General features: G+C 42.0%; 1 protein-coding gene across 1 annotated transcript in view; it reads right to left on the bottom strand.

Moving 5' to 3' along the window:
* Nucleotides 1-16,657, bottom strand: part of tsnare1 (T-SNARE Domain Containing 1) — a 114,070-nt gene that overhangs the window by 39,799 nt on the left and 57,614 nt on the right. The window contains exon 9 of the mRNA XM_084027916.1: nt 949-1,021. Within this exon, the coding sequence (XP_083884042.1) occupies nt 949-1,021 (73 nt within the window). The remainder of the gene's footprint in view (nt 1-948; nt 1,022-16,657) is intronic.

Genomic DNA, 16,657 nt, shown 5'->3' with positions numbered 1-16,657 from the left:
ACATGGACATGACCATTTGTTTCATTATTATTTCACTGTCACTGTCTGTGATTGGACTTTGAGATTGGCAGTCGAATCAGACCCCTTTGATCTTATCTTCAAATAGTGGACTATTTGGGTTGACCCCTACTTAGCACGGTTTATACTGGTAGTTCTGTCGAACTAGCTCCTTCATACCTAGAAAGTTACCATTATTATTATTAATTTAGGACGGAATTGTGGCCATTGGAAAGGATGGTTTTTGTACTGCACGGTGATGAGCTATTAAGGGAACAACTGTAGATGTGACGGGATTTGATGCAGTCCGCAAGAAAGAGCTTTGCTCAAAATAGTTACTTTATTATCTGAATTTCAGCCTTTATATCTTATGAATCATATTAACTACTGTACATGTAAATGTACTATTCAAATGGGAAAAAAAATCCAACCTGAAGGAAAAGACAATCATTTTACTTTGGAAAGCCATCTACTATCAGACTTTTTCACCCCATCATTGTTCAGGTATATCTGTTGGTCTGTTCTGTTGTTTGACATAAGTAAGTAGCCAGTAGTCAATTCTCCAGTGAATGTTCATGATGGGGCCAGATGTAGCTGGTGGCAGATTTGTGACCCAGCAGCAAAGCCTCTGTATCTGCCCCATATCTTTGTGCTACGTTTAGTTGTTTTTTTGGCAAAGTTTAAATCACTGCAGGCTGCGGAGAGACATTTACAGATATCAGGGTAGCTAAATGGATTTTCTCTAACAGTCCACTGTTTGTAAACCCAGAGCATTTTGCTTCTACAGCGTGGCAGCGAGGTGGAGGTTAGTTTGTTTTGCCCAGCAGCATTTTCCAAGCTTGTGTTGTTAATCAAGCACATCACATTAAAACATGACCACAAAGGTAACCTTTGCTAATTGAGTGCGAGACGGCAATGTAAACAATATTCAAAGCACATGAAATATCTTACCTATGGCGTCCCCTTGTTCGTGGACCATACTGGCCAGATCCTTCATGATTTGACTGACGTCCAGCATGTCTCTCTGTGGAGGAAATGCAGAATATTCTACTGTTACACAACAATCCAACATCTGGCACTGATTGGCTGAGAACACATTATAGCTACAAAAAAAAGAAAGAAAAAAAGCCCTGATTTATGAATTACGTTGTTGGCTTTCCCATCCTAGATCTGATATAACAGCAGCAGTGGAAACCACCACCCATCATTCACCACAGGCACCCTTATGTGCATTGGTTGTGTGTAAAAAGAAAGTTGTTGTGTTTTTCGGTCAGTTTGGCATGTACAAATATGGATAAATCTGCAAAAAAACGAAGATTGTGCAGCTGCAACAAACAATGGGATGCAAAAAAGACTTGGGTTAAACCCGTCAGGGGTGACTTAACAACAGCTGCCGCCTTGAATCATTCAAGAGCAGGAAATAAACATCCATGGAGAAAGTAGACTTGTTGAGGCATAACGCCCCTTTTCCTTTTTTGCATTTTAAATGTTTTTTGCTCTTATGATCCACAATTTTCTTTTCACATAAGCTTAGATAGGGACATGAATGACATCATAGAACTTTACCAGAAATGATTAATTGCCTTTTCGAGTTGGAAATTGTTTCATCAATCATTCTGATTTGTATTGATGCCCATCATTTATTATTTGTATTGATGGCCATCATTTATATATATTAGGGATGCAAACAATTAATCGATTATCGATTAATTGTTGATAAGAAATTACTCGATTAAAATAAATTAATTGTAATTAATTGCGTTTTGAACCCGTAATTCCCCGCCAGTCCACGTGAGGGCGCGCTTGACGCCAGACGTACTTGACGCACATGCGCGAACACAAGCGAAGCAGGGCTCTGACGACAACAACAAGACAAAACGAGAACCGGGAGCAGTGTTTCCCACACGACGAGACTATAGCAAAAAAACTCACTGCCGCCGGCGGCTAGTTTCAAGCAGCAACTCTCTGTTGACGTCAACTGTCAATCATCTCTATTCTACATTCTGATTGGTACTCACTTGGTACTCGCTTCACTCACATCGCAGAAAGTTAAAGTTATTTTCTCTCCGTCCCCGCCCACATCGCATCGCCTGTCCTGGCCACATTCCGCTAGAACACATTCACATTCATTGGCAGTTGTCGCTCAGAGATGGGCGAGTGGCGAAGTATGTGAACGGGGTTTTAGTCAAACCCAAAACACCAAGGAAGGCTGAGGAATAGTCACCCACTTATATTAATATGAATAATAATAATAATAATAATAGTCATAATAAACTAATAGTTTAAAGGCTCAGCACTGTGTTTTAGTCATTTTTGTTTTCATCTTTTCTTGAATGCTTAAACTCCTCAACCCCATTTAGTATGTCAACATTTGTATCAGTACCAGCAGTTTGTAAGAAATTGGTCAGGAAACGATATGTCATATTTTGGTTCTCAAAATTCCCCAAATTGATGCATTAAAATGAAATTATTCAAAATATGATTTGCATTTTTTCTTTATATCATAAGGAAGATAGCATTTGATGTTATGTATGCAGTAGATCTACTTATTCAGAGGGAAATTCAGCTTCTCAGAAGAATTGCCGCTTATCAATTAATCGATCATCGATCGATAAGATGAAACAACTATCGATTAATGAATTACTCGATAATTTGCATCCCTAATATATATATATATATATATATATATATATATATATATATATAATGCCCAATAAAAGTGGCATCTCATAGATTTCCCTGAGAAACAGAGTAAACTACTGTGGTTTTTGATTGTTATTTGATGTGTTGTGCGACTACACTCAGATGTGCAAAAGCAAATACATGTATTTATTTAAAAAAAAGTAAATTTAAAGTTCCTTGTCCCTGTATAATTGACAAATTTGGATTTGTGTTTAATCCTAAATATTGTGTGTTTGGCTTGACTAAGTTTTTGTTCAATTATTTCCCTGTCAGGGCACAGAGGAAAGTAGTGCAGCCATGGTTGACCTCAGCTAATTCTCCCCAAGCTTTGAATCTGTTCTCACTCGTTCAGCTCAAAGCAATATGAAAGCTTATGAAACCTCTGTCTATCTCCCGCTCACAGGTCCCCCCTTTCCTCCATTATGGCTTCATGCAATCACAGCTGCGTTTGTGTAGCCTAACCCACTGGGCCATCCATCACAGGTGGCAGAGATTGCTGTGGAAACTGGCAGCCATCCTGCCACTTGGCAAAAACCATTTGAATCGAGCCAAAATGGCCCCTGGCAAACCTTGTGATGCTAAAGACTTTTTTATATTTATCATTGGGCAACCCTGTCTGTCATGCTGTAATAGAATAACACATTTATTTTACCTGGCAAAGTACTGGGCAATCAGGGCTCATTTCATCATAATGACATAAACAGTGTGTAACCAATTTAGCAAATAGTGTGTGGAAGTGAATGGGGAGGGAGAGAGACACGGAGGGAGAAGGCAGAGATGTGATGGGTTGGGACCCCTGCCTGAAGGCTGAGTGGGTGGCCAGGCTCTGGGCCAACACAGTGCCCTTTTCCGTATTTCATGGGCTTTAAATTCCGCTCATCTAGCAGCGACTGGATTCTGCCGCTGGGCGGGGAACCAGGGACGGAGATTTTTCTATTATGCTTCAAACAACAGGAGATTTTCTTATCACCCAGGGCAAGTATATCAACACTGCTCAGAGACCGTTTCTGCCTCAGTTCCTGTGTGGACCTGATCAGGTGCAGGGTAGCTAGGTTGCTTTACAGTTAACAGTGGCCTGTCAGTTCTGGCCATTTGCTCTTCACGAATGGCGTCCATTCTACCTACTCATCCGAAGCAGGGTTCAAGTAGTTCACATTGAGCAAGTGACAAAATGAATTATCCTAAACTCAAGCATGCTTTTGATGGGTACAATGCAATGCACAAAGACAATAACTCAGCACTGAAAACAAATAAAATACATTGTGGACGACAACAATAAGCAATCAACCTTGAAGACGTTACTTGCTGTTGAAAGTGTAGAAACAGTTTGACAATATCGTGATGTCACATGTATTCTATCAAATTGTCACTAATTCCTTGCAGCAGTGCCTGAGACAGATGAGCTGTGATCAATGCAGGTTCATCTGCCTCCTTTTTAGGGCTCCTAATGCATTTGCAAGTTCCCACAACAAAACAATCAACCAGAGCCGAGGAGTTTCTACTGCAGCTGCCAATCGCTGACGGTGAAGCTCGGAAACTCTAATCAAACTGTCAATCTAGGCATCGCTTATAGTAACACGAATACTTAAAGGGATAGTTCAGAATTTTGGACATAAGACCTATTGTCCAAGTTAGCCGGTGTGTTCGAGACGTCTGGAGACGTTTTCAAGAAATTTTATTCAGTTCTTCTAGTTGCCGAGTTCGCTTCCGGGTTCTATAATAGTTTGTTTACCTGCTGTCATTGCTACAGACGCAGAGTAGCCCGCAGTGCTAAAATGGACACTTTTGGAGAATATACTGAAACTTTTGAAGACTCTGATGAGGAGTTTTTTTCCACCCAAACCCAACCGTACCTGTACGAGCCTGAATATACAGAGGGATTGCGTGAGAGGGATGCTCAAAGTGCAGAACGTGAACGAGCGTCTATGGAGACCGAGATAGCCCCCGCTGGAGCTGAGAACCGGGACCGAACAAACGGAGACCGGTGGTGCCAGGAGGGAATCCCCCGCAACGCGTCCGAGGGTTTACGGGTCTACGGACGGAGCAGAGGTCCGGGTTCGCGGTGCGTAATTGTGGGTTCGCGTGGCCGTGGGCTGCCCGGTGTTTGCGTGAGGTCCAAGCGCTTTTCACCCAGGTCTGAGGGCATGAGTCCCGACAATTCGTCCCGGTTCGATTGCCTATTTACGGGCAGTATTTCGGGCGGCGCTTCTTAGAGTTTTGAGTCCGACGGAGAGTCCGCATGTGTGGATTCGCGGAGCCGCCCGCTGCCCGGTGTTGGTCTGCGGTCTGCGGGGTTTTCATCCAGCTCTGAGGGCACGAGGCCGACTATTCGTCGGTGTTCATGTGTCTATTTACTGGAGGGAATCCCCGCAACGCGTCTGAGGGTTTACGGTTCTTCGGACGGAGCAGTGGTCCGGGTTCGCGGTGCGTAATTGTGGCTTTGCGTGGCCGTGGGCTGCCCGGTGTTTGAGTGAGCTCCGAGGGCTTTTCAGACAGCCTTGGGGGTATAAGTGCCGACAGTTTGGCCCGGTTCGATTGCCTATTTACGGGCAGTATTTCGAGTTTTGAGTCCGACGGAGCAAAGTAAAGTTCCGCTGCTGCTGAGAAACTAGTTCCTCAAAAAATAGATGATTCATGCGATGCGAGGTTAGTTTTGTTTCAAATATGATTCTATCAACACAGATATGTACATCGACAGTCTAGTGTTTTAATTGATTGGCCTCGGGTGCACTGTGGAGTGGGCAAGACTGTTTTTAATGCCTGTCTAGCTAAGAACCATTGACTTGCGCTAGCCATAGCATAAGCGAACTCGGCAAGTAGAAGAACTGAATGAAATTTCTTGAAAACGTCTCCAGACGTCTCGAACACACCGGCTCACTTGGAAAATAGGTCTTATGTCCAAAATTCCGAACTATCCCTTTAATAGTAAAACTACTAATACTCCAAAAGTCCTGTATTCAAATGTTTACTTCAAGTGAAGCGTGAAAGACAAATCTGTACAACACAATGATTTAGGATAGTAACATATTTGAATGTTTTTCACATTTAGAATGATAATGATTCTGAAGCTGATAGAGGCTCTTTTAGTTTGGGGCCACAGAGTTGTATGAGGGGTTCTGGAGAAAGCTGCAAGCAGCAAACATCCAGCCCATTCTGAACAGGCTTCTAATGGACAATGATGGACAGCTGCAGCATTAAATTGAGGCATTTTTGTAATGGGATATAATTACTACATGTCTGTTTCACTCACCTTTTTAACTCTTTTTTTTTTTACTATTGTTGTGGATCTTTCATAATTGCATAGGAGATTGCTTCCTTCACATTTAAAGAGCAGATAAACTGTGTAAATGTAATAGAATTTTAGCTCCTGAAATTATTTTAATGTCCCATATCTAGTATCGTGCTTGGGAACCAATTGCGACCCACCTTTCCAGGTGGAGTTTGGGCCAAGTTGAAATACTAGCTTTCACTCCAGCCTAAATGAACCAAACTAATGGATAAAGAGTTTGCTGGAACTTTACCACACAAGGCAGGTGAGAAGGCACCCTTGGAGGTCAGAAGATGTGGATGTACTCACGATAATAGAGCTGGTCAAGTTCTCTAATTGCCTGACCATTTTCCTTTTTCAAGCCAATCAAATTAATTCTGTAGGTAGGAAATGTCTGTTAGCCTCTCATGTCCCCAGTAACCCCTAGCCCTGCTCCTAGTGCCTCCCGTTTTCTCTGATAGGCCACTAGGCTCCTAAAGCATGGTGTCCAGCCACAGGTCATTGTATAATTGTTGTATTGCGTCCAATATATGTGTATGTTGAGTGCTATTGAGTGAAAAATAATCATCATTTTTGGTACTCGCACCTATCTGGTTTTCTCTGTGATTACGAACCTGTGATGTCTCTTTACCTTACCAGCCATTAACCTTCTAACTATGGTGCCTAAATTGTTACTTTGGGTAACTAAACAAAAATACCTCCTGGGGTGAAATTCCCCAGGTGGACAGTCGACATCTTATCATTTAAAATTCACAAATGCTCCCCGCCACAGTTTGTTCGGTCCATACTCCACCCCACAAGTTTGCCTGTTGCTCTGAGCATCTTTTAATGATGCACGGTGTGTTTATCTTGGATTTAGTTGAGTGGTGCATCTATGCAAAGACTAAAGAACAGCTTCTTAGCTCCATTCAGCTCATGTGGAAAGAGCTGTACGCCGTTGATTCTGGTAATATGTAAAGGGTTAACATAAAAACAAATTTGCTTATAAAGGATTTTTGATTTTCAAGGCTTGCAAAAGGGAAGTCATCTCGGAATAATAATTTTTTTCCCATTTGCCAACACGCGAGCATGGAGCATTCCTAGCAATCACGACATCGTGTTTTTCTATCATAGTCAAGGGAGACTGGCGAGCAAACATAAAAGGCCAATATTTGTGACGGATTCACTTCTGCAGCAGCTCAGAGGGGCATGTGCTCGACAGCTGACCCTAACCTCACCTCCGTGTGAGGGAAACACAACTTCCAGTTCAGGGAACAATATAGTGTCGCAGAGCATTTGTTGCATTCCACGAATCGTTACAAGTCAAACTCGTCTTCAGTGCTGACGCTCACCTCTGCTGGTCTCCTGTCAATCCTGCTGCTGTGTGACTGATGAAAAGGACTTGAAAAAACAAAAGGCACTCAGGGTCTGTATATTTACATTGGACTAAAATGTCAGACATACTGTGTGTTCTATCTGACACTAAGGCCACCACGGCAGAGACAACACAAACACGCTTAAAGTTGAGGCCAAGATAACAAAAACAAAATCACAAAAACGAGCCTGCCTGCAGAACCTGATTGGCACCTTGCGTTGCTGCAGTCATAAGGATTCCGTCTGATACAAGCTGATATGAACACTTGTGGGAGAGAGTCAATCCAAGGCTTTGCAACCTGCAGTCTGATAGAGGATGAGCAAAAAAAGGGGGAAAATGACTCCTCCTTCCAGTTATTATCATGCTCATGTTACCTACATACTGTATGCCTCTTGAAAATCTCTTTATTTAAAGTCAAATTGGCTGGGCACAGTTTGATACCTTACAAGGTATCAGCACGATGAAGATGATTTACAAACCAATATATAGCGGTGAGCAGCAGGGATTAGTAAAAGTGCCACGTACGGTGCATGATTCTCTCAGCAAGGGTTTCATGCAACGATTGCAGTTTGCAGAGGCCAGCGGCATGCCTGCTAAAAATGCCGTCCGGCCTCACACTGCAGACGAGTGGAGGTCTGCTCTTGTGCCTGCAGAGGGAAGTGTGGCACAGCAGAGCCTCCCCGTCAGCCTCTTTAAGGTGAAACCGGTTTCATTAATAAGAGCGGATTTAGTATGCAGGTCAGCCTCATGGGAGGGAAAGAGCTGACAGACAGCACGACCCCTGGAGAGGCATCTGAGAGATTTTAAGGGGTTTTCACACCTTGTTCACTTGGAGAAGTTGCCTGTAACTCCGAACTGCTCGCTCCCCACTCAGTTTGCTTCTTTTGGCCAAATGAGGGCAAAACAATCAGAGCGAGACCACGCTGTATGAGAAGCCACTCAGAACATTCCCAAACCAATATCGACAACTCCTCTGGACTCCGAGCGTGATCCGACTGTGATCAAACTACAGAAAGCACTTGTCACAACACGCTTTCTCTTTACGGAACTCCATTCATTTCACGTAAAATAAGAGTGATGGGAGCTAAACAGGGATTTGCAACCATCTCCTACCTGACCCAGCAGCAAAAAAATTGTTTTTTTAAGTTTAAATTACAACATATAATGTTCCATGTGTTATGATTTGCATGACATATAATTTGAAGTGTGGCATACGTAGTATTTAATTCAAATCGAAATTCAATTAAAATGTAATAACATTATAATAAATCAAGCAACTATCAGCACCACTAAATTCAATTTTCAACTTTTTCTCCATGTGACCCTCATCAATCCCAACTCCATAACAGAGAAACTCCACTTTCATGCATGCATATTACGTCAATAGTAATACATCAGGGATGAGATTATGAAAGGGGATTCCACTGATTATAATTACTAGTTATAGGTTGAACAACAGTGGAATATTGTCTCCTGTGGCCTTAGAGGAGTTCAGTCAAGTCTTTGAAAATACCCCTCATGACTATTGTTGGCAATATGGGACACTTGGGACCTGGTGTAGTGGATCTTGGATGATATATATTATTGAGTGAAATCTCTAAAACCCCATTATATCTAAATGCAACACTACATTTTTGGAGTTTCATTTGAAGACCCAACCCAAGACTCAATCAATCTGCTGTAATTCCATTCACAAACTGCCCTTGCCTCCTGAAAATCCCACATGAACCAAAACTTGACTTGAGGAATAATATTTGTGTTGCAGATAATGGAACTACTATGGAGTTTCACATATGTTGGCACAAAACATCAGTAGCACTTTACTTTTTCAGATTTTTAATGATGATTACCATCATATGGCCTTGTTATTGCTGAGCTGTAATGTAAAGTTCTACCATAGTATTTTGAAAATCATTTTAGCTGGTAGGAAAGTTTGACATTGTCCTGGCGGTGCGATGAGAACAGTTTCAGAGAACATGTTCCATATTGTGTTTTAGAGGGTAAGTTGTTGTACATCTCAGGTGTAGACACGTTTAGGGAGAACATCAATCGACTGTCATGTCAATTGTGATTTTTCTTACTGTGTTCAGTGACGTATGTCCGGTCTCCCGAGGCACACAAGTCATCATTCGCTGTCAGCACTTGTCATTTCAAGTACCTTCTGTTCCTGCTGCATACTGGCAAATCCATAGCCCACTAGGGGGAAACAATTTCTTTACTATGTGCAGAGCAGCTCAGTGGAACTCTGTTCTCCCAATCAATCCTGAATATAGATCCGTCTGCCGCCTTACACAAACCCAAGTTGAACAAAGCACAATTTCTATGTAAAAATCTAGACATCTTATCGGTTTAAATCACACAGTGGGGCTGCACCAGAGACCAAACATTAGATGCTGTTGAAATATATGAGCACGTTATAATGTATTCAGGAACACTGAGGAGAATTCCTCTCAACACACAACACGGGGCTTGAGTCAAAACAAAAGACTGACTGTCTCCTTCACAACAGCAAGTGAGCGCTCCGTCCTGACATCACCCCCACCCCCCACTACACATGAAGCACCCAACTGGGTCTGGGATGTAGATTATCTTGCGTTTGGCATTACATGCTATCACTGTTATTAGATCCCACCAGCACACCTCACAAATAGAGGTCAGCTGCACCTGAAGCATTTAATGGTTCCATATATACAGCAATTAAAGCCTTGACACCTACACAACCATTTTCTAAGTAAATAGTGGAGTCATGGCATCAAGCTTCTCTGTGCTTAGTTTACACAGCTGATGCTGCTGCACATGCATGAGAGTTCCAGTGTGTATCTCACTGGCTAGCTAATAGCTGCTGTGCCGCATTGCGAAAATACGGCAGTTAAAGCTGGTAACGCCATATTTGACACAGCATTGTCGCAGAAGCCTGCAAGTTCTCTCAGCTCTGTTGCCATTGGTTGCAGTGCTCGTGCTGTTTGTGCTATTAGCTGTTATGCTCTGGCCCAGAAATCGCCATGTTGAGAGCCATGTGGGGGCAATCGTCAATAACGTGTTTTTCTTAATTTTGTACATAGCTCCTATAATTACATAATTAGATACCTTATGTGGTATGTCTTTGCTTCAGTGAAGGGACCTGCTGTCTTTGCTATTAAATTCAAATAGGAACATCAAAACATATCTCATTAACATGTTTTAATAGCTGAATTAACATTTTTACTGCAGGTTCTTGATAATCACTCTGTAAAAAATTGTCACCAATGTCTTCAATCAGAATGAACCATTTCAAGTACCCCTAACTAGTAAAAGACAAAAACTATTAAACTGGCTGAAGAGTTTCACTTAATGGGTGATGTCCCAAGTAACAGCATTTTAGATTAATTGGATCTCAACAAAACTGTGAGAAGGTCCAGGTCCGGTGCTCGATCCTGAGCAGTGGAGACAGGAGGTTGGTATCAGACGAGTGGAGGCTGTGAGGTATTGGTGAAGGTCGGTGAGGTAGGAGGGTTCTGGTTATTGAGGGGCTTTGAGAGAGAGCAGGAGGATTTTTAATTGTATCTGTTGTGGAACTGGGAGCCAATGGAGGTTCTGGGGGACAAGGGTACTGTGATCACAGGAGCTGGAATGGGGGAGCAGAAGAGCAGCAGAGTTCTGGATGTACTGGACTTTAGGTTGGACTTTGGATGATGTGTCATAAATAATGCTGTGTCAGTAGTCAATTTTGGATGTGATGAAGGCATCAATCACATTTGCAGCAGCAGCGAAGGAGAGTGATGGGCAGACTGACTTGGTGAAGGAGAGGTTTCTGTCGAAAAAAATACTCTGTGGTAGGGAATGTGTGGGGAGGGAGACTGGAGGGGGAGTGGAGTTTTCAGTGGTGAGGCTGACGTTATGAGTGGTTTCGGTGAGGGATTTGGGACCTATGATGATCATGTCTGATTTATCACAGTTGAGTCAGAGGAAGTAGGCTTGCATCCATGATTTGATTTCAGTGAGGCAGCCTGTCCAGGTTGAGAGGGAAGCAGTGGTATTTGATTTAGTAGAAATGTAGGACTGGGCATCATTGGCATAGCAGTGTAATGGGAGGCAATGGTGGCATGCAATGTCGCCAGGTGGGAGCACGAAGTTGAACAGGAGAGGACCAAGCACTAAACCTTGAGGAACACCATTGGCACAGAGGAGCAGAAGAGGAGGTAGAAATCATGTTCTGTACATAATGCATTCGTCTCTTGTAAATGTCTGTATCCATTAAGAGTAAATACTGTGTTTTGTAAAAGCTGTTTAAAGAGATGATCTTCATGGTTTTTGTACATGTACTATTATTACGTCCAATACATTCTCATTCCATGATTCAAATAACAGAGCCCCCTGATACATACATTACATACTTGCATCACATGTGACTATCTTCTCATTGCATGCCGTGTCTGTGAAGATGAAAATAAACTTTCATCCTCACAGGAAGTTAGCTTCAGGCAACATACCCTTTTAGTACACATGCTTCATATGTACTGGGAGAAACAGGTTATGAAACAGTGTCAATGTAATCATGATGACTATCTGGCCGACATAAGTAAACAAGACAATCTAGAAAAATTGAATTTGATCAACTTGGATAGGAGATTCATCATTCACATTCCATGCTATTTGTCTATAAATATAATTTTAATATATTTTGGTTAGTGCCCTCTGTTATGAGTCTGTTATCGTTAGCATCTTGTGCCTTTTCACATTGTTCTAAAAGTTTAGTCAGAAAAATCCACTGAGAACCAATTTAGCCCAGCAGCTGGAGGCCAAGACCAATCAACAAACTGTGGGGAATGTTGTGGATGATGACTGTTTGTTTGTTGCTTGGTGTTCAAGAACAGTTATAAATGATCTTCATTTTAGATTTTTTGTTAAAGATTCTGGAAGTCTACTTCCATTCATTTCTATTCAAAATATGATTTATTGGATTCAGTTCTGGGAATTGAACACATTTGAAATAAGAGACAGTTTCAAGACTTCCTGGCATGATGCAATTTGAAAATTGAAGACCAATGACAGGCGAGTGATTGGCATCTTTGTTCAGTCGAGTATAGAAAGCGTTCATGTTGTTATCTGAGAATACAATACATAAAGATAATGATGATCAACGTGGCTTGGGCAAATAGGTTTATCTGCTGTTTCCTCTCATGCTCAGTCATTCATTCACATTCTCCTTGATAGCTTTGCTTAATGCTGCTATGAAATTCTGCCCACATCTCCCACCCGAGCCCACAGGCATCGGGCAACAGGACACGGTGTCACTGCCACAGCAGAAAAAAAAAACATTAAGCAGATTTATTTGCACGCTTCTTGGTGAGAAGGAAGGGGGGGGGGGTACGATGACATTTTTTTCCCACCCTGACTCCACATGAGACAGCTCTTTTTTCCCTTTGGCCTTAGCTGAATAAATGGTTTATATATGTAAAATCATGTTTCCTCACTGGCGGTAGCCCAAGGACCTAACACCCCTGAATACGATAACGGGATGCCAACAGCAGGGCCTGAAGGGCAGCGAGGAGACTAAGCTGAAAATATTAGGGACAGAGGTTACAGTCTGCTCTGGCTCAACCTGCTTCCTCTTCTGTGATCTCTAAAAAACAAGGATCGAGGCAACACATGACATTTACTCCTGTTACCATTACTGCACAGCTTTGTGTATTTTTTGCCACACATGTGGTGTGCCTAAGGGTCTGTGCATCTGTCCATCTGTCCATCACAACACGTCTCCCAAATGAAATGACATGTACATAGTTTGCCCATGCCCTCTGGAACTCAGAAGCATTTTCTGCCCCAGTCAGCAGGATGACATCATTTGTCTCTGCCTATCTAAACTGTTACAATTCACTGTTGAAAAATACATCTGTTTTGTGACACAACAAGGATTACGACACAAAACCCATATGGTGAGGTTAAAGGAAGAATCATGGTTTGGGTTCAATTTTTTATTATAATTTTGTTTTTAAATAGTTCAACTCGAAATTTGCTTATCGTCTTGCACACAGACCTAACAAACCATGACTTAAGAGTATTTATGCATTGTCTTCATTATGTAGTTATTTCGGTATCCCTTTATCCGTTTATTGCAATTAAATCACAACAATGTTGTGTATTTTGGGGTCATACCGCTGTGGTAAACCAGACATAAACAAGGTAATGGATGGACCCAGCAGTGCACAAGAAATTCCTGTGTTCTTCAAGGAAAATTGCTGTTTTTGTCAGAGGAGTCTCATGGTTTTGAAGAGAGCAAATTTAAGGCCACAGACATTAAAAATGACATTATTCATCCCGTTAATGCTTCCCTTATTTACTCATGTCGCTGCTTTATGCTTACTGCTAAGCGGGCATTGTGGTTTGGATAAAAATGGCTACTTCATTAAGAATAAAGATAATAGTTAAGTTCATCGAAAGGTTAGGGTCATGCTTTAAAAAAAAGACATAATTTACTGTTGCTTGGAAACAGGAAAGAAAAAAATGGTCCGGTGTTTGAGCCGATGAAATGTGGTTTATTTAATGATGGCAAGTCACTTCCTTCGATTCAATTTATTTTATTTTTTTATTTAAAATCGAATTAAACCTCCGTCTTCTCAATCTTTTTTACATTATGTGAGAAACAAAAACAATAATGTTCTGGAATTAATACACCTAATATAGATACCTTTCATTAAACGGTTTTATCTGGAGACTTTTACCTCTACTTCAATTAAATTTCAGCAAAGTGCCACATGTTTCTTAGCAGGATATTCTAATACCATTAAGAATATCACAAATACTGTAATTAACCTGCTCTGCTGTTATTTTCATGTTTGTGTCTCACTTTTGCAGTAATGACAAACTAAGAGAAAATTTATAGTGTCACTCCTTCCTGGGAACCTGAAGCCTCTATTAGTGCATTAATGGATAATCCAATTTGATTAGAATATCAGCGTTCATATTACACAGAAGGATGATATTGTCATTATCTTGAGGGAGTCAACAAGCGGCATGTGATCTGCCATCATACTATTAGCTTCAGTGTGTAAAGAGGAAATCAATATGGTTATGATTGCCAGGGTTAATAACACATGCATCTGATAAACCACGTTCCCTTGTGTTTTCTGCTGAGGGTGTACAGCAGGTGTGTCAAACTGATCCAGTAAAGGGCCGCTGTGGCTGCAGGTTTTCATTCCAACCAAGCAAGAACACACCTGACTCGACTTATTCACCTACCTGATTTGCCTTCACACCTTGATTGGTTGGATCAGGTGTGTTCTTGCTTGGTTGGAATGAAAACCTGCAGCCACAGCGGCCCTTTACTGGATCAGTTTGACACACCTGGTGTACAGGTTGCAGTGGTTGCTGCTGCTGCTGGTGTTTCCCACTATACCTTTCTTCACTCAAGGGTAAACTCTGTGGAAGGACTGTCCTGAGGAAGAATTAGTAGGACAGACACGCTTTGCTGTGGTCATTTTTTTCTCTACAACTGAGCTCTACTGAGCCAGGTGTTGTATTCAAATTCCCCTTGAAAGATGTCCTCTGTTAAGCTTTTTCCCCCCCTTTTTTTATGAATTCATTTGTGATGAAATCATATCCTGTGCCAAGGTATATGAAGTGCAGCTGGGAGGTAACAGTCTAAGGGGGGATTAGAATGTGCAGAATGTGCTGAATGGATACTAACATCCTCAATATTTCTTGTCACAACATGTGGAATAATATAACTATAGCCATGACTCATTGATATGTCATTCAATTACGAACAGGGCGGCTCTGGACAGCTATTAGCTCCCCCAGGGCATTGCTTTTTCTTTCTTTTTTTCTCCAAGGTGTAATACAGTCAAACATGAATTTAACCATTCTCAATCTTTAATCCATGCCCCTCAGCATTGTAATACCAACGCACCGACAGTCAGAGCATCTGATGTAGTAGAGAGTGAGAAAAGAGTGAGAAAGTCCCCCTATATGGGGTGTGAGAGGAGGTTGATGGTTTGAAAACCAACGTCAGTTACGTATCAAACACGTATTATATCTGAACAAACTGAATCCAAAACGAGTACTTTTGTTGCTGAAACCTACGCAAGTAAAGCGAAAAGATAATGATGCCTCTAACAAGTAGAAACTGACACATCCCAAAGTGACAAGCTAACTCATACATGTACAGAGAACATTTCCTAGGACTGATCTTTGAGAGGCTTTAAGAATACACAATGTTGGTGTAGACGTGTGTGTGTGTGTGTGTGTGTGTGTGTGTGTGTGTCTCAGTCCCAGTCTCTGAGGAAGGCCAAATTAACCCTCAGAACACATCAAACCTTTTACAGAGAGACAGGTGCTGATAACGATGACAGACACTTGGCTCTTTTGGTCCCCTGCGAGGAGAGTTGTGGGGGGGGGGAAGGTGAGGTGCGTCGGGACTGACAGCAAACACTGCTGATGTAGTAGCATGAAGAGATGGGGGCTGCTTGGATGGCGAGAACGGAGCGAGGAGTCTGGTACGGAGGTGAAACGGCGCATTGTCAGATACCATCGTTCGCCCCTCAGCACCTGCCTGAGCGCTGACTATGACATTTATCCATGCTGCTATGACTAAAGCGCAGGCCAAGACGGCCCCCATCTGAACACCGAACATCTGACTGGCCCATCTCAAGAGCGGTGGCGGGAATGACAGTTTCATTTCAGCGTAGCCGCCGCCGCTCTTTCATTGCGTGTCACTCACTTGCTGAGAGAGATTTATGCTCACCCTTTTTTCTCTTTCATAGTTCATATTCAGCTCCTGCAGTGGGATTAGCCCATTTAAAATGTTGATGAAGTTCAGACAGCTCCAACCGGGCTCTGAGATAGATCTTCATTATGCCGTAAAGTGCTCCTAAAACAGTATCACTAGTCTTCAAACCTCTGGACGGAAAAAGCTGGACTGCCATGTATAGGCTTGACATATTGAAAGCAGGCTGCCGCACCGTGTGTCTGACTGTTATCTGCTTTGATTCAGCCATATGGTTCGGAGATGGGTGATGAAGTTTTACAATACATCTTCAGGATTTTTCCATCAGTAGATTTTGTACAAGCGGAGAGGCGTTGATAAATCCCAAACGTCTGGAGACCGAAACCGCTGTTCCCACAAAACAATGCAGGTTGCTTTGTAAAAGTATCAATGTTTAAAAGTCAATAAAGTCAAGAGGAAATGAGAAATGTCTTTTTTCTTTTTAGATCACAACCCTGGTCACATTTGGCACCTTAAGAATCTTCAATCTTCACCTTAATTCCTTCATATTTGTTAATTACAATGTAGAAACGATGCTCGTAGTGATGAACCTACAAAGAAATTATCATCTGAATCCGGCTCCTGAATCCTGAATCCTCCTTGGCTTTACTGA

Source organism: Eutrigla gurnardus (genome assembly GCF_963514095.1).
Source record: "Eutrigla gurnardus genome assembly, chromosome: 14".
NCBI classification, from domain to species: domain Eukaryota; kingdom Metazoa; phylum Chordata; class Actinopteri; order Perciformes; family Triglidae; genus Eutrigla; species Eutrigla gurnardus.
This window is presented reverse-complemented; position numbering and strand designations above follow the sequence as displayed.